Source organism: Muntiacus reevesi, chromosome 2 (assembly GCF_963930625.1).
Source record: "Muntiacus reevesi chromosome 2, mMunRee1.1, whole genome shotgun sequence".
Taxonomy (NCBI): Eukaryota; Metazoa; Chordata; class Mammalia; order Artiodactyla; family Cervidae; genus Muntiacus; species Muntiacus reevesi.
The window spans coordinates 189138703-189166557 of record NC_089250.1 but is presented as its reverse complement, the minus strand read 5'-3'; the positions used below and the strand labels follow the sequence as shown (position 1 = coordinate 189166557).

At 46.8% G+C, this 27855-nt stretch overlaps 1 protein-coding gene across 1 annotated transcript in view; it reads left to right on the top strand.

The window, feature by feature from the left end:
* Positions 1-27855, top strand: part of LOC136158481 (uncharacterized) — a 166414-nt gene that overhangs the window by 66352 nt on the left and 72207 nt on the right. The window contains exons 28-38 of the mRNA XM_065920298.1: positions 5093-5273; positions 10406-10617; positions 11332-11520; positions 11937-12076; positions 13166-13331; positions 13416-13502; positions 17774-17911; positions 18007-18126; positions 19245-19337; positions 23604-23821; positions 25692-25885. Of these exons, the coding sequence (XP_065776370.1) occupies positions 5093-5273; positions 10406-10617; positions 11332-11520; positions 11937-12076; positions 13166-13331; positions 13416-13502; positions 17774-17911; positions 18007-18126; positions 19245-19337; positions 23604-23821; positions 25692-25885 (1738 nt within the window). The remainder of the gene's footprint in view (positions 1-5092; positions 5274-10405; positions 10618-11331; positions 11521-11936; positions 12077-13165; positions 13332-13415; positions 13503-17773; positions 17912-18006; positions 18127-19244; positions 19338-23603; positions 23822-25691; positions 25886-27855) is intronic.

Sequence of the window (27855 nt, the reverse complement as noted above, 5' to 3'; positions counted from 1 at the left end):
CCATTTCCTTCTCCAGGGGATCTTCCCTACCCAGGGATCGAGCCCATGTCTCTTGTGTCTTCTGCATTGGCAGGCGGATTCTTTATCATTAGCACCTCCTGGGAAGCCCAATCTTGTATATATTAATAGAAGACCCTAATGAACTCACCTTCTTCAGTGATCAATGCAAAGAAATAGAGGAAACCAAAAGAATGGGAAAGACGAGATTTCTTCAAGAAAATCAGAGATACCAAAGGAACATTTCATGCAAAGATGGGCACAATAAAGGACAAAAATGGTATGGACCTAACAGAAGCAGAAGATATTAAGAAGAGGTGGCAAGAATACACAGAAGAACTGTACAAAAAAGATCTTCACAACCCAGGTAATCACGATGGTGTTATCACTCACCTAGAGCCAGACATCCTGGAATGTGAAGTCAAGTAGTCCTTAGGAAGCATCACAATGAACAAAGCTAGTGGAGGTGATGGAATTCCAGTTGCGCTATTTCAAATCCTAAAAGATGATGCTGTGAAAGCACTGCACTCAATTATGCCAGCAAATTTGGAAAACCCAGCAGTGGCCACAGGACTGGAAAGGGTCAATTTTCATTCCAATCCCAAAGAAGGGCAATGCCAAAGAATGTTCAAGCCACTGCACAATTGCACTCATCTCACACACTAGTAAAGTAATATTCAAAATTCTCCAAGCCAGGCTTCAACAATACGTGAACTGTGAATTTCCAGATGTTCAAGTTGGATTTAGAAAAGGCAGAGGAACCAGAGATCAAATTGCCAACTCCATTGGATCATAGAAAAAGCAAAAGAGTTCCAGAAAACCATCTGTTTCTGCTTTATTGATTATGCTAAAGCCTTTGACTGTGTGGATCACAACAAACTGTGGAAAATTCTTAAAGAGATAGGAATACCAGACCACCTGACCTGCCTCCTGAGAAATCTGTATGCCAGTCAAGAAGCAACAATTAGGACTGGACATGGAACAACAAACTGGTTTCAAATCGGGAAAGGAGTACGTCAAGGCTGCATATTGTCACCCTGCTTATTTAACTTTTATGCAGAGTACATTATGAGAAATGCTGGGTTGGATGAAGCACAAGCTGGAATCGATTGCCTGGAGAAATACCAACCAACAACCTCAGATATGCAGATGACACCACCCTTATGGCAGAAGGCAAAGAAGAACTAAAGAGCCTCTTAATAAAAGTGAAAGAGGAGAGTGAAAAAGTTGGCTTAAAACTCAACATTCAGAAAACTAAGATCATGTCATCCGGTCCCTTCACTTCATGGCAAATAGATGGGGAAACAATGGAAACAGTGACAGACTTTATTTTGGGGGGACTTCAAAATCACTGCAGATGGTGACTGCAGCCATGAAATTAAAAGATGCTTGCTCCTTGGAAAGAAAGCTGTGATCATCCTAGACAGCATATTAAAAAGCAGAGACATTACTTTGCCAACAAAGGTCCATCTAGTCAAAGCTGTGGTTTTTCCAGTAGTCATGTATGGATGTGAGAGTTGGACTGTAAAGAAAGCTGAGCACCGAAGAACTGATGCTTTTGAACTGTGGTGTTGGAGAAAACTCTTGGGAGTCCCTTGGACTGCAAGGAGATCAAACCAGTCTATCCTAAAGGAGATCAGTCCTAAATATTCATTGGAAGGACTGATGCTGAAGCTGAAACTCTAGTCCTTTGGCCACCTGATGCGAAGAACTGACTCACTAGAAAAGACCCTGATGCTGGGAAAGATTGAAGGCAGGAAGAGAAGGGGATGACAGAGGATGGGATGGTTGGATGGCGTCACTGACTCAATGAACCTGAGTTTGAGTAAGTTCTGGGAGTTGGTGATGGACAGGGAAGCCTAGTGTGCTGCAGTCCATGGGGTTGCACAGAGTCGGACACAACTGAGTGAATGAACTGAATGAACTCACACACACACAAAAAAATCTATTAGAGCTCATAAATGAGTTCATCAAAGTTGCAAGATACAGAATTAATATACAAAAATTAGTTGTATTTCTCTACACTCACAATGATAAACCTGAAAAAGAAATTAAAATAATTTCATTTACACTAGCATAAAAAGAATAATATTTAAGATTCTGAAAGAGACACGTGCACCCCAATGTTCATCGCAGCACTGTTTATAATAGCCAGGACATGGAAGCAACCTAGATGCCCATCAGCAGATGAATGGATAAGGAAGCTGTGGTACATATACACCATGGAATATTACTCAGCCGTTAAAAAGAATTCATTTGAATCAGTTCTAATGAGATGGATGAAACTGGAGCCCATTATACAGAGTGAAGTAAGCCAGAAAGATAAAGAACATTACAGTATACTAACACATATATACGGAATTTAGAAAGATGGTAACGATGGCCCTAAATGCAGGGCAGAAGAAGAGACGCAGAAGTACAGAACAGACTTTTGAACTCTGTGGGAGAAGGGGAGGGTGGGATGTTTTGAAAGAACAGCATGTATATTATCTGTGGTGAAACAGACCACCAGCCCAGGTGGGAGGCATGAGTCAAGTGCTCGGGCCTGGTGGGCTGGGAAGACCCAGAGGAATCGGGTGGAGAGGGAGGTGGGAGGGGGGATCGGGATGGGGAATACGTGTAACTCTATGGCTGATTCATATCAATGTATGACAAAACCCACTGAAAAATAAAAAATTAAAAATTAAAAAAAAAATAATACTTAAGAGTAAATTTAACAAAAGAATATAAAATGAATACTCTAAAAAACTACAAAACATTGTTGAAAGAAACTAAAGAAAGGGGGAGGAAGGTAAGAGGGGGGTCAGGATGGGGAACACATGTACACCCATGGCTGATTCATGTGAATATATGGCAAGAACCACCACAATATTGTAAAGTAATTAGCCTCCAATTAAATAAATTTAAAAAAAAAGAAAATCCAAATAAGTGGGAGGGTATCTCATGTACTTGAATTGGAATATTTAATGTGAAGTTTACAAGACTTCCTAAATTGATCTGCAGATTCAACAATCTCTATCTCTCCCTATCAAAATCTGCACTATCTTTTTGATAGCTGATCCTAAAATTCATATGGAATTTCAAGGGACCCAGGGTAGGTAAGACAGTCTTGAAAAAGAACAAACTTGAAGGATTCACTCTTCCCAATTTCAAAACTTACTACAAAGTTATAGTAATTAATAATATTATGGTAGTGGTATAAGGATAGACATACAGACCAACAGAATAGAACCCGGAATTCAAAAATAAGCCCTTGTACTTACAGTCAGTTGATATTCAACAAGGGTGCCAAGGTAATTGTAGAAGGGAAAGAACAATCTTTTCTTGGGACAACTTTTCAGTGGGACAACTGAATATTCTTGTTTAAGAATATGAAGTTGGACAATTCATATCATATATAAAATCTAACTCAAGTTATAGGCCTAAATTTAAGAAACACGAGACTGTTAGAAGAAAACATACAAGGAAATCTTTATGACCTTGGGTTTCTGAGATACAACACTGGAAAGTAGAACAACAAAAATACATTGGATTTCATCAAACTTAAAAACCTGGCACTTCCTTGAAGGTCCAGTGGTTAAGAATCCACCTTTCAATGCAGGGGATGGGGGTTCAATCCCTGATCAGGGAAATAAGGTCCCATTTGCCACAGGGCAACCAAACCCTCATGCCACAACTAGAGAGGCCCACACGCTATAATGAAGACCCAATGCAGTCAAAAATGAGTAAATAAAAATTTAAAAAACAACAGAAAAAAACCCCCAAATTTGTCTTCAAAGGACAACATCACGAAAGTGAAGTCACAATCCACAGAATGGAAGAAAACATCTGCAAATCATATATCTGTTAGAGGATTTGTATCCAGAATATATAAAGAACACTTACAACTCAACATGAAAATGACAAAGGATTTGAGTAGATATTTCTCCAAAGAAGGTACACACGTGGCCAACAGATATGTGAAAAGTTGCTTAAGCTAATTAGTCATTAGAGAAATTTAAATCAAAACCACAGGGAAATGCTACCACTAGCAGGCGATACTCAATTGCTCAGTTGTGTCTGACTCTTTTTAGCCCCACGGAGTGTAGCTCCTCTGTCCATGGAATTTTCTGGGGAAGAATACTGGAGTGGGTTGCTGTTTCCTACTCCAGGGGATCTTCTCCACCCAGGCATCGAACCCACGTCTCTTGAGTCTTCTGCATTGGCAGCTGGATTCTTCTACCACTAGCATCACCTGGGAAGCCCCCAACTAGAATAGCTGAAATGAAAAAAGAAAGAAACTAACAAGTGTTCATGAGGATACAGGGAAATTAGAACTCATATTGGTGGCATCATAAAATGGTGTGATTGTTTAGAAAAAAGAGTTTTATGTTTCTTTAAAAATAAGCACAGAATTACCGTATGACCCAATAATCCTACTCCTAGGTACTCAGGAGAATTGAAAACTTATGTCCACACAAAACTTGTACATGAACCTTTATAGCAGCTTTATTCATTATAACCCCAAAGTAGAAACAACCCAAATGTTCATCAATGAATAAGTTGACAAATAAAATATATTTATCCATACAATAGAATATTATTCAGTAATAAGAATGAAGTTCTGGGGTGGGATGGATTTGGAGGTGGGAAGAAGTTTCAAGGGAGAGGAGATATATGTATATCTATGGCTGATTCATGTTGATGTACGACAAACCAACACAACATTGTAAAGTAATTATCCTCCAATTAAAATAAATAGAATTTAAAAAGAAAGAAATGAAACTGACACATGCTACAATGCGGATGAACCTTGAAAGCATCATGCCGTGTTAAAGAAGGCTGACACCAAAGGCCACATACTATATGATTCTATTTGTAAGACATGTCCAGAAGAGGTAAATTAATAGAAACAGTAGGTTTCTGGAGTGGATGGGAAGGAGGCAATGGGGAGTGACTGCTGATGGGTGCAGGGTTTCTTCTGGGCGTGGGCTGGGGCAGTTCCTGGTAGCCAGCCGGCTCAGGCTGCAGTGGAGAGCCAGTGGAATGTTGTAGGCTGGAAGCAGCATCGTGGTTAGCACCGGATCTGGTGAGCATCGTGGGTGTGGGTCTCCAGTTTGTGCTGCAGGTGCTGGAGAGGCAGGTGGATTACCGAGTGCAACTGCACCACCTGAGCCTCCGCCACCCCCACGTGGAGACCAGCGCACACCTGAAGGTGCAGTACAACGGGCGGCTGCCCCTCGTGGCGGGCCTGCAGTGGAAGGACACGTCCCGGGCCGCCCTGTGGAGGTGGGAAGGTGAGTGACATCTGTGCAGCGTCCTTGGCTCGTGGTCTTCACGCAAGTCCTGAGTGTCTGCAGCACCCTTCCCTGCTGTCTGCCTGGCTGTCTCAAGGCTCAGGCCTTTAATGTGTTGCAAGAAACACACAAACACATCCTGATTTCTTACCCTTACCGACAGAGCTCTACATTACAGGGCCTTGCCTACTTCTCCAACCTCATCTCACCCTCCTTTCCCCACTGCCTATCATCCTGCAACCCTACTGGCCTCTTTTCTGTTCCCCAGACATACCTCAGGGCCTTTGCACTTGCTATTTCTTCTCCTTGGAGCACTGTCTCCCATTTATAAAGATGGATGTACCATAGTTTATCTTTGAATTAACTTTTATTTTTTTATTGGAGAAATACATAGTTTGAAAAGTGAATTCGACTATGACATGGAAATTGTTGAAGGTGGGTGAACGTTACATGGGAATCTTATCATAGTCTCTGAATTCATGTATGTACTTGAAAAATTTTTTTAAGTTTTAAAAGTTAAAGTTATAACAAACACAGTAACTTTCTGCTTCATGTCTTCCTACCCCAAATTTTGCTTGAAATGGCAAACACTGTAAATCTTTTTATGATTTCTTATCAGACCCTCCATCTTTTAATCACACTTCTTGATTTTTCTCTCAGGCATTTTTATTCTCCATGTATTTCTTATGATAAAGGATGAGAATTTAACCTGCACCATGCCTTTTAAAATATGTATTTCCCTCTCTTCCCCCAAGAGTTACAGTTTGTTAATATTCAGCATTGATATAATTGTGTCCCTCACAGCTGAGACATGTGGTATACTAGAATTCTAACTTTTCGTTTTTCCTGGAGCTATAATAGCCTTTCCCCCCTGTTTGATTAATTTTCTATTTTCCTCCTAAGATTATTCCTAGAATTTTTAGCAACACTGCAAAACTCTTCTCCAGAGGGTCACACACTTCAGATTACTTGTCAGCTTCGATCAGTTCTCCTAGTTTTCTTGTCGACACTGTTCCCGGAACCACTGCTGCTCCCGGGTAGACCACCTGTGTCCTGGGGCATCCCCTCACCATCATTCAGGGAGTGCCTTCCACTTCTCTGGGCCACAGTCCCTGCTTCTTGCGCTCATGTTCTTTCTTGCTTTACTCTTGTTCCAATGGAGCACATCCTCCAGTAGTTTCTTGAGAGAGAATACATGGAAGGTGTATTCGTTAGCTAGGGCTGTGTTAACAAATTACCACAAGCTGGGCGGCTTAAAACAACAAATTTATTCTCTTACAGTCTCCAAGACCAGAATTCTGAAGGTGAGGTGTCAATAGGGCCGTGTTCTCTCTGTGACCCTGGGTGGAATCCTTCCTGCCTCTTCCTAGCTTCTGGTGGTGGCTATTAATGCTTGATGTTCCTTGGTTGGTACATTGAGTTACATTAGAATTACATTGCTCTAATCTCTGCCTGCAGGAGACACAAGTTTGATCTGTGGTTCGGGAAGATCCCCTGGAGCAGGAAATGGCAACCCACTGCAGTATTCTTGCCTGAAAAATCCCATGGACAGAGGAGTCTGGTGGGCTACAGGCCATAGGGTTGCAAAGAGTTGGACATGACTTAGCGACTCAACAACAACAGTCTCTGCCTCTGTTGTTACACGGTTATGTGTGTGTGTGTGTCCAAACTTCTCTCTCCATATAAAGAGATTGGTACAATCATATCAGACTTAAGGCCTCCACTTCTCCGTTAAGTGTCAGTGCATGCTCCGTGTGTCCAACTCTTTGTGAGCCCATGGACTGTAGCCCAGCAGGCTCCTCTATCCATGGGATTTTTCAGGCAAGGATACTGCAGTGGGGTGCCATTTCCTCCTTCAGGGGATCTTCCCAACATCACTGAACCACCTGGGACTCTGGTATGACCTCATCTTAACTAATTTTATCTGCAATGACCCCATTCCCAAATAAGGTCACATTTTGAGGTACCAGGGGTTAGGACTACATATCTATTCGAGAGACACAATTCAACCTGTAACAGGATGTAAACATTTTGAAACCCTGAATGTTTAAACTGTCTTCATTTGATTTGGCTGAATAGAGAACTCTAAGTCGGAAATGATTTCCCGTTGGGATTGTGAAGACATCGCTCCACTGTCTGTGTGAATCAGTTGAGAGGTCTGGTGCTATTTCTGATCCATCATCCTTTGTCTGTGACCCTTTTGTCTCTCTCTGGAAGCAGTTAGGAGCTTCTCTTTATTCCTGAAAGTGAAAGTCACTCAGTCATGTCCAACTCTTTGCCACCCCATAGACTATACAGTCCATGGAATTCTCCAGGTCAGAATACTGGAGTGGGTAGCCTTTCCCTTCTCCCAGGAATCGAACCAGGGTCTCCTGCATTGCAGGCAGATTCTTTACCAACTGAGCTATGAGGGAAGCCCTTATTCCTCGTATCTTTAAATCTTACGATGATGAGCCTTGGTTTGGATCTCTCTTCATTCACTGTACTAAGCACTTGGCATATAACCTTGCAATGTGGAGACCCACCATTTGGGGCTTGGTAGTTTTTTTGCACAGTTTCTTTGGTAATTTCTTCCTTTCTGTGTTCTGGAATTGCTGTTGGTCAGGTAGATGTTGGTCCTCAGAAACTAAACCTCTGATTTTCTCTCTTCTTTCCATTGTTCCATCTCTTTGTCCTTTGGCTCTGCTTTGAGGGCTGATTTCCCCAACTTCATCCACTAGCCCTCCTACTGACATTTTTAGTTTTGTCTAGCTTGTATTCCCAAGAGCTCTTTTGTGTTCCTGCAAGTTCTTCATGAATGCATTGTCTTCTCTTCTCTATGAACGTAAGTTACAGAATTGGGGGACTTTGATCTGTTCTCCCTGAGTTTCTTTTTTCTTTTTGTTTCTGAAGTTCCTTTTAGTTGCTTTCCCCACATGCCAGGTAAGAGTAGGGTATGTGCTTTTGTTTAAGAGTCAGTAACTTGGAACTTGTTTGGAAGGAGGCTCTATGGGAGGGTGAGGGTGTGTGTGCTCTTTAAAAAAATTATTTTGTTGACGTATAGTTGAGTTACAATGTTCTATTAATTAATGCTATGCAGCAAAATGATTCCATTATATATATACATTTCTTCTATTCTCTTCCATTATGTCTTATCATAGGATATTGAATATTATTCCCTGTGCTATCCAGTAGGACCTTGTTGTTTATCCATTCCATATGTAATAGTTTCCATCTGTTAATCCCAAACTCCCACTCCATCCCTCCCCTACTCCCCCTCCTCCTTGTCAACTATAAGTCTGTTCTCTATGTCTATGAGTCTTTTTCATAGATCAGCTCATTTGTGTCATATTTTAGATTCCATGTCTAAGTAATATTACATGGTATTTGTCTTTCTCACTTGCTTCATTTAGGATGATAATCTCTAGTTGCATTCATGTTTCTGCAAATGGAATTATTTCGTTCTTTTTCATGGCTGAGTAGTATTTCATATTGTGTATATGTATGTATGTATGAGTGGGGATGCTCTTGTTGACTGATGGACTTTCCTGTTGGGTGGGGTCCTGGCTCTCCCTGAAGACCCTGGGCCCCATATCTGTGGACCTTTTTTTTTTTTTTTTCCCCAGTCACTCTATTCCGTGGAGCAATCTCCCCATCTCCTGCGGAACTGGTACCTCAGGTCAGGGCACCTGACTACACTCTACTCGATATCTCCCTGTTCTCAACTTGGCAGCTCGCCCTCTACCCTTGCTGTTCTGGGCCACCCTGAATCCTGGCCTCTCAGCCTCAGTTTCCCCATGTAGTGAGTCTCCTATCTCCACTAGGAGGTGGGGGAGCACTCCCTCCCTTTGACAGACTCCACTGCTCCTCATTCAGGGTTGAGCTCAGTGGTCCTGTTCGTGGGAGTCTTCACTGATCCTCCTGACTTTGTTCTAACTCCCTCTTTCTTTTCCTTCCTAGCACTCAGCATTTTCTACCTAAGTAGGTCTTCCTCGGTGGCTCAGACAGTAAAGAATCTGCCTGCAGTGTGAGAGACCTGGGTTCGATCCCTGGGTTGGGAAGATCCCCTGGGGGAGGTCATGGCAACCCACTCCAGTATTCTTGCCTGGAGAATCCCCATGGACAGAGGAGCCTGGCGGGCTACAGTCCACGGGGTTGCAAAGAGTCAGACATAACTGAGCAACTAAGGCCAGCACAGTACAGGCTTCATTATGTTTATTTGTTCAAGATTTCTCCCTCACCACTGCCCCCAGACCGCGAGTTCCATCAAGGCAGCAACTATGCCTCCTGTTCACTGCCAAGTTCCAAGAGTCTGGAGCAGTATTTACTGAATTAGCCCTTGAGCAAGTGGGAGATTTATTACAAAATATGGGAGGGGTCTAGTGACTGGTTTTAGTTCCTCGTGGAAGGGCAACGTGCTATGTAGAATGTCAGCTTTCTGATGATGGTGATAATTGATCTTTACTCTTCTGAGTGGATGCTTCCTCTGTCCCAAGACACTGTGATTAGTACTATTGTACCCATTTTACAGATGATGGAAGCACAGGCTCAAAGAGGTCACATAGCTTGCAAGAGTTAAGGCCATGCTCTTGATCATCTCACTCCAGTGCCCCGCTCTCCAACTTTCCTAGCGTTTCTTCTGTCTAACATATCTTCCTGAAAACATTTCAGAAAAGTGCAAAGAGTGGTGCAGTGAACACCTACATATTCCCAATGTGGATTCTGCTACTAACATTTTACTCCACCTATCTTGTCACCGATCTGCCCACTTGGCCATCTGTCTTATTTGTTGGTACAGGTCAAATTAAGTTGTAAACCATGGTACATCTCACCCCTAAACATTTCAGTATGGTATCATTCACTAAGGTGAAATGCCCACATCTCCCGGGTACCATTTGATGAGTTTTTTTTTTTTTTTTTTTTCCATTTGATGAGTTTTGACAGGTGCACAAATCTGTGAATCTCAAGCCCCTGTCAAAGTGCAGAACATTAGAGTTATTCTAGAAGGTTCCCTCAAGTTCTGTCCCGTCATTCCCAGTTACAAGATGTGCCCTGCAGTGAGCATGATGACTCTGCAGGGGTCTCTTGCTGCCTGCCAAAAGCCCCCTTCTTGCCCTGAGGATAACTAGTTTCTTGTTCTCTGCCTGTCGCAGGAGCCTTGAACCTGAATAGTCCCTGGCTGATGGTCTCCACGGCTCACAGGCTGTATTGGCCTAACCGAGCCACGTTCCAGGCTGTGTTGGAGCTGACGCTGGGCAAGGCCTGGACCCTCAAGAATTTGGTGATAAACGTGGCCTGCAGGGGCCAGGGCCTCCAGAGGCACGGCAAGATCCACGTCTACACGCCAGCGACCACCTACCTCCGGGTGCGCATGCTCAGCCACGCCCCCTGCCCACCCCCTTCACCAGCTGCCAGGGAGCCCGATTTCTTGCGGTTTAAATCTTCTGAGCAAAGGGTTAAAACCAAGGTTCGGGGGTTTTGCATACCGGGCCCCATTTGCGTGAAGTCTGGTTCACTCAGTATTGACACTGTTCAGAGTTAGTTGCCAAGGGAATTTGGGAGAGTGCACCCCAAAATAAACCTCAGTGTCTCATGTTCTTGCTTAGCAGCTGATACAGTAAAATATGAAAGTAGGTTGAGCTGGTACCTTAGAAACAAATAGACAGGAGGCTTTTGCCAAAACGCAGAATGAAAACTTTGAGGATGGAGGTCAGTTTTATACCACCTGCCGAGTGAAGCAGCATAGCAGAGTTTGGAAGGAAAACAACCAGAGAAGGACTTCCGTGATGTCACACGTGGGAACCTGGTACATCAAGCGTCTCCCTGTGTTGGGATGATGAGTGGACATGGGGGAGGGGTGGTCCAGGCCTGACTTGGGCTCAGAAGGAGGCAGCTCGGTGGGCACGTCTGGGGACAGCACAGTCCCCTCGAGGCAGGAGTCAGGGGGCACCAGGGTGGCATTGGAGGGGTTCTGAAGGATGAGTTGGAGTTCACCAAGTGGGACTGGGAGAAAGGGAATCCCAAGAGGAGGAAACAGGGTGTGCAAAGGCTTTGGTCAGCCTCTTCATCCTCATTGCAGGTTTCCACAGTGACAGCCTTGGCACAGAGCCTCTTTAGCAGCCGGAGTGAAATAGAATCAGCCTGGAGCGCAGCGGTGCAGAGCGAGATTCATGCTGAGAACAGCCGAGACGGTAAGATCCTGCGCTGCTGGTTGAAGGGCCCCCAGCGGGAGCTGAACCTAACGGCCGCCTACAGGCACACGGAGCAGGTAAGGGTCCAGGTGGCCTGTGCTGGAGACTTTGCCGTCGAGAGACCCTGAATCCCACATCTGGGATGGGGAAGGCTACTAGCTTGGCCTAGGAGCCTCCCCGAGCCTCAGTTTCTTTATCTATAAAATGAACCCCAGCCATACTAGCGCTGACCCCAGAGCAAAGGTCGGCCACCTGGTACTGGACATCCAAGTGCTTCATTCCTGCTGGGCGCCTGGAGAGGTCTTGCCACAGAGGTGTGCCTGTGCAACCTTGAGGTCTGAGGGTGTGGAGGCTGCAGCCCATTTGATCAGCCCTTTCTGGTGGTCATGCCTGGGGTGATGAGTGGGGGCTGCCCCTGGAGCTCCCCAGGGCAGGATGTTTAGCAGCTTGGACCCTCCGGGCATCCCTCCGCATCAGCCCGATCTCATTGCAGCCACGGAAGAGTCATGTATCGCTGACGGCTCTGGGGACCAGTGCCAGGGGCCGTCCTGAGGGCCTGCAGCTGGAGGGCATACTGGAGGAGCTGGTTCGAGACAGGGGCTTGTACCGGAAGCAGGGGACCTTCTCCCTTTGGTATGTGTGGCCCCTCCCCCCAAGGTGTGGTGCCTGCCCGGGTCAGCTGTTCTCCAGCGTGGAGACTCCCCAGGGAGTGGGGTGCACTATGCTGCCTGGAGGGGCCCAGACAGAACCCGGAGCTCAGAGTCGAGCCCCCTCTCTGAAAGCCCCCACGTCCCTTACCCACTTTCACTAATGTGCCAAGGTGAGCACAGAAAACAGTCTCATCACCCCAGGCTGAAGGCTGCTCTGGGGGACCCATTTCAGTTCCTGGAGGCACAGTTGGTTAAAAAGCCTGTTCTTTGTCGGGGGGTGAACAGCACAGGGTTGAAGTCAGCAGACCCAGCCTGAAGTCCAGGCTGTACCTTGACCGGCTGGGGTCCCTTAGCCATCTACTGTCAGAACAGAAGCAGTAACCCAAAACCAGCAGCTGCTGCATTTGTCAAGGTCTCATCCGTTCTTTAATCTCATTTATATTTATTGAGCACCCACTATGTGCCAGGGCTTCCCTGGTGGCTCAGATGGTAAAGAATCTGCCTGCAGCGCAGGAGATGCAGGAGACCCGGGTTCCATCCCTGGGTCCGGAAGATCCCCTGGAGAAGGAAATGGCAACCCACTCCAGTATTCTTGCCTGGAGAATCCCATGGACAGAGAATCCTGGTGGGCCGTGGTCCATAGGGTTGCAAAGAGTCAGACACGACTGAAGGGACTTCGCACACACGCACATAGACAAAGTCTTTTTAAAAAAAAAATATTTATTTGGTTCGTATCAGGTCTTAGCTGAGGCACACAGGATCTTTGTTGCAGTGTGCAGGCTTCTCTAGTCGCATCGCTCAAGCTTCTCTCTAGTTGTGGCATGCAGGCTCAGTAGCTGGAATGTGAGGGCTTAGTTGCTATGTGACGTATGGGATCTTAGTTCCCTGACCAGGGACCAAACCCACATCCCATGCACTGGAAGGTGGACTCTTAACCACTGGACCACCAGGCTAGTCCCCTGTAACAAAGTCTTAGCTCTGCAAGACAGTGACAGGCCCCTGGGGCACAGGTGTCCTCTGACCCCGCCAGCCGCTTTAATGGCTTCGGCCTGCTCCCCCCTCTCCACGCCAGGCACCCCTGGACCGTGCCCTTCCTCCCGCAGCGCATCCTCCTGCAGGAGACCTTCACGGCCGACCGGCAGCACCAGCGTTACTCCCTGGAGACCAGGGTGGTCCTGGATGCCCAGGAGGAGACCCTGCAGACCGTGGTCCTGGGCTACCAGGCCGGGCACCCCTATGTGAGTGGGCTCCAGGGTTCAGCGGGGGGGGGGGGCTTCCACCTGCCTCTGACCCATCTGTGTGTGTGTGGTTGTCCCTCCCAGGTCTGCGCGGGCCTGACCCACCCGTACGACGACAGGGCCATCCCCAGGAGCTTGGACGGGTGCGTGGTTTCGTGGACTCGGCACCTGGTACGTGAGGATCCCAGGGCTCTCTTCACCCCATTGATCCCCGGTTCAGGTTGCCATCTTCTCTCAACTGGACGAAGCAAAGGGAGAATTCCGGCCTGAGTTTTCTGTTCCGCTGTCTGCCTAATTCGAGCTACTTGACAACCCGAGGAAATTTTTCAACATGCCAGCGTAGTCATTATCGCCCCCTTACTTAAAAACCCTCACCTCTTCTCTTGGGAGAAAGACCCCAGCCTGGACCCTGTGCTAGTCTGAGACCATGATCGGGATGTGTCTGCATTTTCATCCTGAGAGCCGCAAGGCCTGGCGCACAGTCAGTGCTTAATGAGTAGCTGTTGGCCCGGTGCTGTCAAAAGTCCATTCTAGGACTCCCCTGGCGGTCCAGTGGTTAAGACTGTGTGCTTCCAGCGCAGGGGACACAGGTTCAATCCCTGGTTGGGGAAGTTCACATGCTGCGTGGTGCGACCAAAATTAAAAAAAAAAGAAAGAAAATGCATTACATACCCAATTTAGAGCAGGGGTTGATCAAGTTTTTCTCTGAAGGACCAGATGGTGACTATTGTAGCCTTTGCAGGTCATACAGTCAGTGTTTCAACTACTCGTCTCTGCCTTTGTAGCTCACAAACGTTGTAGGAAACACACAAGTGAATGGACACAACTGTGTTCCGATAAAGCTTTTGCTGTGGGCTGAATGTTTGTGTTCCCACTCCCCTCCCCAGAGTCATATGTTGAAGCTGTAATGTGATTTGGAAGTGCGGGCTTTGGGTTGATCAGGTCATGAGGGTGGAGCCCTCGTGATAAGATTGTTGTTCAGTTGCTCAGCGCTTGCCATCCCATGGACTGCAGCCGACCAAGTTTCCCTGTCCTTCACTATCTCCCAGAGTTTGCTCAATCTCATCTCTGTTGAGTTGGTGATGCCATCCAGCTGTCTCATCCTCTGTTGCCCCCCTTCTCCTCCTGCCTTCAATCTTTCTCCCAGCATCAGGGTTTTTCCAATGAGTCGGCTCTTTGCATCAGGTGGCCAAAGTATTGGAGCTTCAGCATCAGTCCTTCCAATGAATATTCAGGTTTGATTTCTAAGATGGACTGGTTTGATCTACTTGCAGTCCAAGAGACCCTCAAGAGTCTTCTCCAGCACCACAGTTCGAAAGCATCAATTCTTTTGTTCTCAGCCTTCTTTGTGGTCTGACTCTCATATCCGTACATGACTACTGGAAAAACCATACCTTTAACTATACGGACCTTTGTCGGCAAAGTGATGTCTCTGCTTTTTAATACACTGTCTAGGTTTGTCATACAGGTTTTCTTCCAAGGAGCTAACATCTTTTAATTTTATGGCTGTAGTCGCTGTGTGCAGTGATTTTGGAGCCCAAGAAAATAAAGTCTGGCACTGTTTCCATTTTTTCCCCATCTATTTGCCATGAAGTAATTGATCTTAATGATAAGATTACTGTCCTTCCCAAAAGAGGATCAGAGCTGAGCTTTCTCTCCACCATCTGAGGACACAATGAGAAGGTAGCCATCTGCAAACCAGCAAGAGGTTTCTCACTAAAACCCATCCATGCTGGCACCTTGGTTTTAGACTTCCAGCCTCCAGAACTGTGAAATGTAAAATTTCTGGTGTTTGAGTCATGCAGTCTGTGGTATTTCTGTTACAGCAGCCTAAACAACTTGATTTGCAAAAACAGGCTGACCAGTTTTTGTTGTTGTTGTTGTTTTTCCAGTTTGTAGTTTTTAACCCCTGACTTAGAGGGTCTTGGCATTTGTCTTCTAGGAGTGAAACTCATTTTTGCCTCTGTGCCCTTAGCAAATCATCTTGTGTCTCTGGATCTCAGTTCCTCTTCTGTGCAGTAGAGACAGCAATCCTCATCTCTTATGCAGTTGCTGTGAGGATCGAAATGGAGTACAGTGATCTTTCTCGAGTACTTGTTGTGCAGTTGCTAAGTCATGTCTGACTGTTTGTGACCCCATGGACTGCAACACTCCAGGCTCCTCTGTCCTTCACTGTCTCCTGGAGTTTGCTCAAACTCATGTCCATTGAGTCAGTGATGCCATCCAATCATCTCATCCTCTATCACCCCCTTTTCCTTTTGCCTTCAGTATTTCCCAGAATCAGCATCTTTTTTAGTGAGTCAGCTTTTTGCATCAGGTGGCCAAAGTATTGGAGTTTCAGCTGCAGCGTCAGTCCTTCCAAGATTGTACTTGGGTGCAATGTTGAGTACTTATGACATGGCTATAGGCCCTCATCTGAGTCTCCTTCCTGACCCCTCTAGGAAAAGATGCTCCAGGAGATGATCCCATTCTCCAGCAAGCATGTATTGAGCACCTGCTGTGTGCTGGGCCCTGGAGAAGGAAGACAGTGGTGGTTTCTCCCTTGGGGATATCCACAAGTCTGGGGCTGGAGCTGGGTCAACTGCTGTACATGGAGAGAGACCTGTGTTTCTGGGGCCTCACTTCCCTGCCTGTCAAACTGGGCTGTGAGCAGCCCCCAGGTTTGGGAGCTGAAGTCTTTGGAGGTCCTGAGGGGGAACCATGGGTGGGATGACGACCCAAAACACCTGCGCAAATGTTTCCCGGTGGTGTGTCCTGTTTTCTAAACCGGAGATTGCAAAATGGCGAATGGGCCAAATCCAGCCTGCAGATGTGTTTTGTTTGGCCTGCTTAGCATTTAAAGTAAAGAAAAAAAGTGTCAACATTTAAATCAGAAGATTTGGAATAAAACACAGATCTCTGCTTCTAATTATAAAAAATTGGAAGATCTGATCCACTGGGCCTAAAACCTCACCTGACAGCAACAGGCTAGAACCAAGTAGGTGGGGATCCTTTAATTTAATTTAATTTGACTGTTCTGTCTAAAACCCCGTGTGCTCAGTCATGTCCAGCTCTTTGTGACCTTGTGAACTGTAGCCCGCCAGGCTCCTCTGTCCATGGGATTTTCCAGGTAAGAACACTGGAATAGGTTGCCATTTCCTTCTCCAGGGTTTTACAACCCTATCTTTGTTTAATGACACACATTTTCTGCTTCTCTTGGACCTTTGTTTCTTCCTCCTCCATCCTGGCTCTGAAACAAAGCTGTGTATTCTTTTAGAGACGTTCACCAATGGTAAGATTCTGGTGGCAAGACATTTTTTAACTTCTCAGTCGGCAGAGGTGGGGAAAGATGGCAGCCTGCTGCTTGTACTTGGCATGTGGCAGAAGCGAAATGGTTGTTGAGTGAATAAGTGGTTAACTCTGTGTATGTATTTCCTGTTGCTGCTATAATAAATTGCCACAAACTTAGTGGCTTCACAACACAAATTTATCTTACATTTCTTGAGATCTGAAATAAAAAATGGGTTTCACTTGACTGAAATCAAGGTGTTTCCAGGATTGCATTCTTTCTAGAAGCTCCAGGGGAGAATCCTTTTTTTTTTTTTTTTTTTGCTTTTTCTAACTTCTAAAAACCACCCATGTGTCTTGACTCATGGTCCCTTTCTCTGTTTTCAAAGGTAGCAGAGGAGCATCTTCCTCTCTCTGACTGTGACTCTCTTGCCTCCCTCTTAGAAGAACCCTTGAGACTTCCCTGGCAGTCCAGTGGTTAAAACTCAGTGTTTTCACTGCAGGGGGCACAGGATCAATACCTGGTCAGGGAACTAAGATCTCACTTGTTGTTTGACTGAAAAAACAACAACAACAACAACAAAAACCCAACGCAAACCAAAAAAACCTTGTGATTAGCTCATTTGATAATCCAGGATAATCTGCCCATCTCAAGATTGTTAATTGTAAAATCTCTTTTGCCCTGTAAGGTAACAGATTCCCAGAGTTCAGGGTTGAGGACATGGATATTTTAGGGAAGGTGGGTATTTTTCTGCCTGCCACACTGTGAATTAAACGTTCTTCCACTTAGCATGGCATTGCCCTTGGGATTTCAGGCTATAACTACAACTAGCAATTCTGCATTCATCTAGATATTTCTTGAGCACCTGCTATGCACCAGGTGCCATGCTGAGTGCTACAAATGCAGCAGTGATTAGAGCAGTCACTCCTTGTGAATGAGAGACAGGCCCTAAAGCCTACCCCGCTAACCCTATCTGTGGGCGCTGGAGTTTACCACACATATCAAAGGCCCACCTGGCACCTGCCCCCCTTTCTTTCCTATGAGTGGCGCAGTGTAGACTGTGCTTTCATCCATCAATCTTGGGACCACTTTGATTGCTGGGTTCCAAGGGTGGCCTCTGCAGGCACTCAGAGATGAGGAGTCCCCTCTCTCAGGGCCGTCGGTTCTTGTATAGGCTAAGAACAGAGGTGTCGAGGCCACTCTGAGAGTCAACCAGAAAGTCTTGCTGCACTTGAAGGCTTTGCACCACAACAGATCTCGGCACGGTGAAGTCTGGCATAACCTGGCCCTGGACGTGACTCACTCCTTCCAGGTACCCATCCCTGGGCTGGGCAAATGCTGGTTGGTGACCTCCAAGCAGAGCTTGGCTGTTGGTGAGAGTAAAAGGTACTGTCTGTTCTTTCCTAGCTGAGGTTTCCCCAAGCCCTGAATGTGGATGGGGACATTGTCTTCAGACAGAGGCACGAGGGAGCATTTGACTGTGGTGTGGATGCACGAGCTACCATCAACCACAACGTCACGTCCCAGGTCAGAAGACTGAGTTCTGCCTCCTAACTGGGGGAGGAGGGGATTTAATGTTAGCATGCGGGTGTCAGTACGGGACAGCTGAGGAGGTGGCCCTCAGCTGGCTCTGGCAAGCTGATCGCACAGGCTTTATTTTGGCAACGTGCATATGATGAATCAGGGTGCACCACTGTGACAAAAGTTTGCTTTACTGTGAAAGTTTATTCTGCAGTCATGTCACAGTTCAGCATGGGTCTGCTCCACACAGTCACTCAGGGACCCAGGCTCCCACCACCCTGTCGCTCTGCCCCAGCTGGCTAGATGAGAAAGAGGGTGGGAATTTTGCAGGAGGTTTTCATTGGTCAGGCGCATAAGTAATTCCATTGGTGGGAACTCATCACCTGACCCCCACCCCGGCTGCAAGGGAGGCTAGGAAATGTAGTTTTAGCTGTATGTCCTAGAGGGAAAGGAAGTGCGTTTTGGTGAATATATAGCAGCCACTGTGGATATATTCATTAATTCACCATATATAGATAGTGTCTCTGCTGCATGCCAGGCTCCGTGCGATATATTGGGACTGCACAGATGACTGTGTTTCTGTTCCCATCTCTAAGGAACTTTCAAGTTCAAATCCCAGCTCCACTGTGGACTTGTGCTGTGTGACCTTGGGTAAATTATTCAACCTCGCTGAGCATCAGTTTTTCCTCCTGAGAAGAAGGATAGTAATACCAGCCTATGAGAGCAGGGGTGATGATTGAATAAGATGAGGATTGTAAAACCAGCTTCCCAGTGCCTGGTTCATAGTCCGGGTCAAATAAAGGGCAGCCGTGAACACAGGAGGCATGAGCAGACACCACGGCAGGGGGAGGATGGGGTCTGCTGTCCGAGAGCTGTCCTCTCAGCCCGGTGTCTGGGGCCTCACTTCTCAAGCTTCCAAGTAAGACAGTCTCCATAAGATTTAGGCTGAGAACCTTCCTGGAAGGATGGTGGCTTCAGGCATCTGCTGTGGGACCTGGGTTTGGGACAACTCTGGGATGACCCTGTCCCTCCTCAGTGCCCAGCCAGCCACCTTCTTGGGTTCTTCATCTCACTCCTTCGCTCCCTCTGACCCTCACCCCTTCTCCACTTCCCCCTCCCAACAGGTCTCGGTTCAGCTGAACGGATCTGACTCCCACTCGGTGGTTTCCTTCCAGCTCAGACGTCCCTGTGGACCCACGTTTCCTCCAAACATACAGGTACAGATGATGGTCCCTTCGGGATGACCTCAGTTACCTGCCAAGTGTTGTCTGCGAGCAGCTGGCTTGCTGGGAGCTGGGGCGGAAAGAAGGGAGGCTGGAGGGCGGTGGGGGGGAGCAGAGGGAGGGCCACACTATGATGCTGAGCTTAGCCAGACAGCCCCTGCAGAATCAAGAACAGATGGGAAGGAGATTTCCAAATCCGTCATTCGGAAGTGATTGTCCAGGCAAGAAGGTTTTTCAGCTCCCTGGAGGGTGAAAGATTCACATTTCACCCTTGAAAATGGAGAGAGGTAGAATTGTCCTCAAAACCTTGTCCTGTCGATGGATCTGGAAGAAGCTGTATGAGCCTTCAGAAGGGCTTTTCAGATCCCAGAGTGTTTTGCCCAGTGTGGGGTAGAAACCCTGTAGGGTTTCATTCTATGGGGAAAGGAAGAGGCCGGGAGAGGAGTGCAGGTGGGAGGACTGTGCTCTGCTACCCCAGGGCTGGCTCCATAGAAAGCCCCCCACCTTGGTTGCTTTGAGAGTATGCTGTGTCCACCGGAATTAGGCTGCGGGCTGGGGAGATGGAGGTGTAGATGGGTCACCCCCGCTGGGATGAGGACCAGAATTCGATAGCAGTTTTTAAATGCCTGCTGTGGCCTCAGTCCTGTGCCTGTGGGTTTTGACAACTCAAGGGGAGCCTGGGAAGGCCTCTGAAGAATGGAAGCTTTCAGAGGCGTGTTTTCTCATGTGTTGGTATCTCTGAAATCAGGATGTGTCTTCAGACCCACGCTGGTTCATTGTCTCATCAGCAGCCTTTTCGCTTTCGAGGTGTATAAAATCATGGCACCTGTCAGATTGGAAAATGTGCCATCACCGAAGTCAGTTATAACGGGAGCTGATGTCCCTTGAATGTTTGTCGTGCACCAGGCTCTGGTCTCAGCCCTTGATGTGGATCATCTCACGGATGCCTCATGGTGCTGCTGTCTCGGCATTTTGCAGATGAGACTCTGAGGCACGGAGAGGTGATGTGACCTGTACAAGGTCATGGAGTCCTTAAGTGCAGGGTCTTGGATGGGCACCCAGGCAGTCTGGATGTGGAGCACCGTGTGTCTCCAGCACTCATGGAGAAGGTGGAGAGGTCCTGTTGGAACCTTGGGTGCTGGGTCAGCTAATGGATTCAGGCTTTATTGTCACTTTTTTTAAAAATTAGAGTATAGTTGATTTACAATGGTTTGTAAGTTTCAGATGTACAGCAAAGTGATTTAGTTATACATATGGGTTGGGAAGATCCCCTGGAGAAGGAAACAGCTACCCACTCCGGTATTCTGGCCTAGAGAATTCCAAGGACTGTATAGTCCATGGGGTTGCAAAGAGTTGGACACGACTGAGCGACTTTCACTTCATGTATATATATGTATCTCCACCCTTTTTTAATGTTCTTTTCCCATAGAGGCCATTAAGAGTATTGAGTATATTATTACTTTTCAAAACAGCAGGAGCCTTTGCTCACAGTATCTCTGTGATTGAATGGGGGCTGGGTCTGGGGGCTAGGAGCCCAGCCTTCTCAAACCCATCCCTGCTATTGAAACTCCCCCCTCGCTGCAGGTGTCTCTTCATTGATGTTTCTCAACCTAATTTTCATTATTACATCCCCAACCAAGGAGGCTTGTTAGACACTTTTTCCCTAATTGTCCCCTCTATGAAAATTTAAGTCCACACATGTCCTATATTTCTGTTATGTGCAGATGCATATCTGTGCCTTATATAAGAAGTTATTTTTTTTAACCAGCCCCCCCCCCACCCCACAAGAACCAATTATGCATTTAGAGCAATATTGCCCCTTGGGTTGAGAATGCATGCTCCACAAGACCTCTCGGGCCTGCAGAGTCCATCAGAGAAGACATGGTGTCCCCTGGAGGTTCCCAGCCTCAGCTGCACGTTAGAAGCAGGTGGAGCAGTTTTATTAATAGAACATTCCTGGACCGCAGCCTGGAGATGCTGAGTTGATTGGTTAGGGCGTCCCAGGCACTGTTTTAAAAAATTAATAAATCTCAGTTTTTAGAGCAGTTTTAGGTTTACAGGAAAATTGAGCAGAAAGTACAGAGAGTTCTTGTAGACCCCTGTTCTCCACAATACACGGTTTTCCCACTTATTAACATCTTGTGGGACTTCCCTGGTGGTCCAGTGGTAGACTGTGCTTCCACTGCTATGGGGTGCCAGTTCGATCCCTGGTCGGGGACTGAGATCCTGCATGCTGCACGGCTTGGCCAAAATAAAAAATAAATAGATAAAAGGATAATGTTTAAAAAACAAGCCAAACATCTTGCATTAGTGTGGTACATTTGTTAAAATGGGAGGGGCCAATATTAATTCATTGTGAACTAAAGTCCATCATTTACTTTAAGGTTCTCTCTCTGTGCCATACATTCTGTGGGTTTTGCCAAGTGCATAATGTCATAAATCAGCTTTCACTGTATCATACACAGTAGTTTTACTGCCCTAAAGATCCTTTACGATCCCTCTGTTCCTCCTTCCCTCTCTCTTACCCTCTGGCCACCAGTTACCATTTTCTCTATTTTTAGTTTTACCTTTCCCCGCCCCCCCCCCCCCGCCCCCCGCCCTCCCCAAACATCATACAGTTGGAATCATTCAGTTTGTAGCCTTGAAGTGAAAGCTTGGCTTGTTTCATTTAGAATATGCCGTTACAATTCCTTTGTGTCTTTTCAGGGCTTAATAGCTCATTTCATTTTATCACTGAATACTGTTGCATTGCATGAGATACACTACTGTCTATCAATTCAAGTAGCGAGGGGCCAGGCATACTTGTAAAAGCTCCCCAAGCCATTGTAATGTGCAGACTGGGCTGGGCCAGTTTCTACCCTGTACTGGGGGAACCGAGGCCCAGATCAGGAAGTGGGCTTCAGATCCTACAGAGCTGGTGGAAGAGTGGGCCTCGCTGCTTGCACCCTACTCACCCCCCCATCACCCTGGGGGGTCTGGCCAGGCCTTTGCTCCAACCTCACCCCAGGTGTGAAAGTGAAGTTGCTCAGTCATGTTTGACTCTTTGTGACCCCGTGGACTGTAGTCTGTACCAGGCTCCTCTGTCCGTGGGATTCTCCAGGCAAGAATACTGGAGTGGGTTGTGATTTCCTTCTCCAGGGGATCTTCCCAACCCAAGGATCAAACCCAGATCTCCTGCCTTGCAGGCAGATGCTTTACCCTCTGAGCCACCAGAGGACTCACCCCAAGGGTGGCCCCTCCTTATGCACCAGACACTCTCCCCTTTGACCTCCAGAGCTTCTAGGGGTTCTCTGGGCCCCAAGGGGCACTGTGGAGCATACTTTTCTGTAACTGACCTGCTCAGGGGTCTTCTGCTCCCCCCAGCAGCCCTCTTTCAGGCTCAAACATGAGTTTTAGAGCCAGGCAGGCCCAGGTTGAATATGTGAGTCTCTGAGCCTCGGTTTCTCCATTTGTAAGACAGAAATCCCACCTCATAGGTAGTGGAAAGGACAAGGTGATCCTCTGTTCCTGGGCAAGGAGCTGGGGTCAGGGAAGGCGTCCCCCTATTCTTCCTTCTGTCTTATTTCTCTTCCTGAGTGTTTGCTGTCCACTGTGTTTGGTGATGCTCAGTGCTGGAGTGACTCGGGAAGCCTTCCTGGAAGAAGAGGCCCTCCTGCATACCCAGCTCCTGCAGACCCTTCCTGTCCTTCCTCTGCTTTTTTTTTTTTTTATAGTATCTTTTATGAAAATAAAAAAAGAGGGGTTCCCCTAGTAGCTCAGATGGCAAAGCATCTGCCTGTAATGCAGGCAGAACCAGGTTTGATCCCTGGGTTGAAAAGATCTTCTGGAGAAGGGAATAGCTTCCCACTCCAGTATTCTTGCCTGGAGAATCCCGTGGACAGAGGAACCTGGCAGACTATAGTCTATAGGGTCGCAAAGAGTCGGACGTGACTGGGTGACTCACGCTTTCACTTTTACTGTTTTATAAAAGTATGTGTTTGTTTACTATGTGGCTGTGTTGGGTCTTAGCTGTGGCAAGCAGTGTCTTCCCTGTGTCATGGGAGATCTTTCACTGCAGCACACGGATCCTCTACTTGAGCCGCAAGGGCTCAATAGTTGTGGCTCGCATGCTAAGTTGCTCTGTTGCATGTGGGATCTTAGTTCCCCAATCAGGGATCGAAACCATGTGCCTTGCATTGCAAGGCAGATGCTTAACTACTGGACTGTCAGAGAAGTCCGACCAACACCCCTGCTTCTGAACTCTCTCCTCTTTCTCTGCAGGTGCAGGCGACTGTCCGGCGTTACAGAGAGCGCAGCCTCGACAGCTCCCTGTCTGTGCACGTGTCTGGCGAGGAGCTGGTTCTGCTGAAGGCCAGTGCAAGCCAGGACAGCCAGAGGAACACCCAGGGCTGGGGTGTGAGCGTCCTCCTACACCAGGAGGTCCTCAGAGCCCCCAGGGCTGTTCAGCTGCAGCTCTCCAGCAAGATCACCCCAGCCAGGTGACCATCCCCAGGCGGCTTCAAGGAGGGAGGGGGCCTCTGAGGTTGAAGGGCTAAGTCCTGGGAGATGGGAAATCATCACCCAGAAGTGCCCTCTGGGACCATCGCTGAATGGAATGGGACCATCTGTGCCATTCTTAATTTTAAGGTTTGAGGGAGTAGAAGGGAGGAGACATTCAATTTTCCACTTTGATCTATTTTATTTTCTTTTTTAGTTATAGCAGCATCCATAATTGTTGATAAGTTGCTAAGTCATGTCTGATTCTTTTATGACCTAGTGAACTATAGCCTGCCAGGCCCCTCTGTCCTTGGGATTTCCCAGACACGAATTTTGGAATGGGTTGCCATTTCCTCCTCCAGGGGATCTTCCTGGACCAGGCATCGAAGCCGTGTCTCCTGCATTGGCAGGCAGATTCTTTACTGCCTAACCACCTGGGAAGCCTTATTCCCAATCTACAAAGGGTTTGAGGTAGATTATGAAAATGTATATTGTTCTAGGTCGATAACTGGTAAATTTTCAGGAAAGGACAGGATGGTAGATACTTTTGAATCTGCGGGCCACATGTTCTCTGTGGCAGGTACTCTGCTATTGTAGCACAAAAGCATCGTAGACAACATGTAAATCAATGCAAGTGGCCAAGTTCCTATAAAACTTTACTTAATATACAGGTGGGCTGGTTTTGGTCCATAGCTTGTTGATTCTTATTCTTGGTTTCAAAAAAAAATACATGAGGAAATTAGAGTGAAAGAAAGGAAAAATGGGAAGATGATCAAAGTGGCATCAGTAAATGAAATGCATGCCATTTTCTAGAGTGGAGCTGATGGTTTGGCTCTGAGCTTCCTAGCAGCCAGTGCAAAATGAGAAACCAAACAATGGCTTTATTTGTAAATAGTGCCTTTCCTTAGGGAAACACACACACACTCTCTCACACCTGTGTGAGTGTGCACCAAGGAAAGCATGGCTGACTGTGTCCCTGGTCTTGGTACTCCCTTGGAAAGCATCTCCCATGGTGTCATTTAAAGAACATACCATGTGGGACTTCCCTGGTGGTCCAGTGGTTAAGACTCTGCACTTCCAGTGTCAGGGGCATGGGTTCGATGCCTGGTCAGGAAACTAAGATCTTAACATGCCTCGTGTGTGCTAAGTCACTTTAGTCATGTCCGACTCTTTGTGACCCCATGGATTATAGCCCACCAGGCTCCTCTGTCCATGAGATTCTCCAGGCAAGAATACTGGAGTGGGTTGCCATGCCCTCCTCCAGGGGATCTTCCCTATCCAGGGATCAAAACTGTGTCTCCTGCAGCTCCTGCATTGGCAGTCAGGTTCTTTACCACTAGCGCCACCTGGGAAGCCTTACATGCCTTGAGCCAAGAAAAGAAAAAACCCAAACAAACGAAAAAACCATGTGGATGATTGACACCATGTCACCAGCCCCAATTCTCCAGGAAGTTTAACAGCGGACTTCTGGGACTGTTTTGCCCCTTGTCCCCCACCTTAATAACATAGACTGATAACTCGTTAGCAATATCAGTTCAGCATCAGTGGTTCCACGTTTTCCTCCACTTTACAGAAGAAGAAACTGAGGTTCAGGGAGGTCATGTCCTTGGGCAAGGCTGCACAGTGAGTGGGCATTAGCGCTGGGATTCAGTCTCACATTTGACTGACCTCAGAGCCTGTGATCTTAGCCCTCTGTTACCCTGAATCCCTGTGGGCTGAGAGCCCAGTAAGGCGATCCCATGATGAGTCTGAAGCGTGGGGTTCAGGCATGTACTTCGTACAGCCAGACTGGCTTATTTGAAAGGGAAAAACACCATTTACTGCAGAGATAGCTGCTGACATTGTCCACGCCCCCATCACTTTCCTTCCTAGGATCTGGCTGTTTTCCAAAGCCCTGCTAGACCAGAACACAGTGCAGCTCTTCCTCAAGGCCTCCGAGGAGCGGAGGGGAGGCCGGGTCCTGACTCTGCGGAGCCAAGCCCAGCACACAGTGGCCGCCTGGGCAGCCCTGCCCCGTCTTCTGGCCCTCGTGGGGATGCTGAAGCAGAAGGAGGTGCTCAGAGAGGGTGAGAGTCTGGGGAGCACTGTGGGACCATGGCGAGCACTCTCTGTGGATCCTCCGTGTAGATGAAGTCCTACACATATTCAAGTCCACAGATGCTCTGTTCCAGCGTCACACACACTCGTGATGCTCTTTGGTCAGGAATTAGTACTTTGGACTTCCCTGGGGGCTCAGCTGGTAAAGAATCTGCCTGAAAGTGCAGGAGACTCCAGAAATGCAGGTTCAATCCCTGCGTTGGGAAGATCCACCGGAGAAGGAAATGGCAACCCACTCCAGTATTCTTGCCTGGAGAACTCCATGGACAGAGGAGCTAGCAGACTATAGTCCACGGAGTCACCAAAGAATTGGACACGACTGAGCAAGTAACACTTTCAGACTAACACTTTCACAATGAATCTTCTGCTGTCTAAATACCAAACAGAGGGAGTGACTGGATGAGACACATGGGACTGAGTAACTTTCTTTTTGGAGGGTGGAGGACAAACTGGTTTTGTTGTGTTTTGAGATTAACCCTTGTTGTCACAAGTAGCAAATATAATTTCTCCATTGTAGTCCATTGTATGAATATCCCATGATTTCTTTGTACATCTTACTTTTTTTTTTTATTATGCAGCACACTTTAAAAATTGAAAACCAAACTAAACAGGCTACCTTGTACAGGACTTGTCAGAGCCTTAACATGCTAATGGATATTGGAAATACCCAGGAAGGAGGGCTGAGTGCAGTGTTCCCTTCAAACACTTGTTTTATTTTTTGGCCGTGCTAAGTCCTTGTTGTGGCGTGTCGGCTCTTCATTTATGCCATATGGGCTCTAGTTGTGGGACATGGGCTTAGTTGCCCCTCAGCATGTGGGATCTTAGTTCACCAGTTCAGTTCAGTCGCTCAGTCGTGTCCAACTCTTTGTGATCCCATGGACCGCAGCCAGGCTTCCCTGTCCATCACCAACGCCTGGAGCTTGCTCAAACTCATGTCCAATGAGTCGGTGATGCCATCCAACCATTTCATCCTCTGTCACCCCCTTCTCCTCCTGCCTTCAATCTTTCCCAGCATCAGGGTCTTTTCCAGTGAGTCGGCTCTTTGAATCATGTGGCCAAAGTATTGGAGCTTCAGCTTCAGCATCGGCCCTTCCAATGAATGGTTCACCAACCAGGGATCAAACCCACATCCCCTGGATTGGAAGGCAGTTTCTTAACCCCTGGACTACCAGGGAAGTCCCTCTAACAATTTGTTTTTCTTCCAGGTTTATTGAAATATAATTGTCACGTAGCACGATATTCTTTTGTGTATAGCATTGTGATTTGACTTACATACATTAGGAAATGATTATCACAGTAGGTTTAGTGAACATCCATCATCTCATTTAGACACAAAATTAAAGAAATAGAAAATTTCTTATAGTGAGAACTCTTAGGATTTATACTTTTAATTTTCATATATGACATAGAGTGATGTTAATTATAGTTATCATGTTGTATATTACATTCTTCTGTGGGAGGAAATGGCAACCCACTCCAGTATTCTTGCCTGGGAAACCCCATGGACAGCGAGTCTGGCAGGCTGCAGTCCATGGGGTCTCAAAGAGTCAGACCGGACTCGGTGACTGAGCATGCATATCACATTCCTAGTTCCTCTTTATCTTTTAACTGGAAGTTTGTACCTTTTAAAAAATGTTTTATTGAAATATGGTTGATTCACAATGTTGTTAATTACTGCTGTACAGAAAAGTGATTCAGTTATATACACGTTCTTTTCCTTGTGTCCTTTCCCTTATGGTTATCATACGATAGTGAATATATAACATAGTGACATGTTGTTATCACTAATCATATAACATAATATGTTATATATCAGTAGGACCTTGTTCTTTATCCATCCTTTATATAAAAACGTTTATCTGCTAACCCCAAGGTCCCACTCTCCCTCTTCCAACCTCCTCCCCCTTGACAACCACAGATCTGTCCTTATTCTCTATGT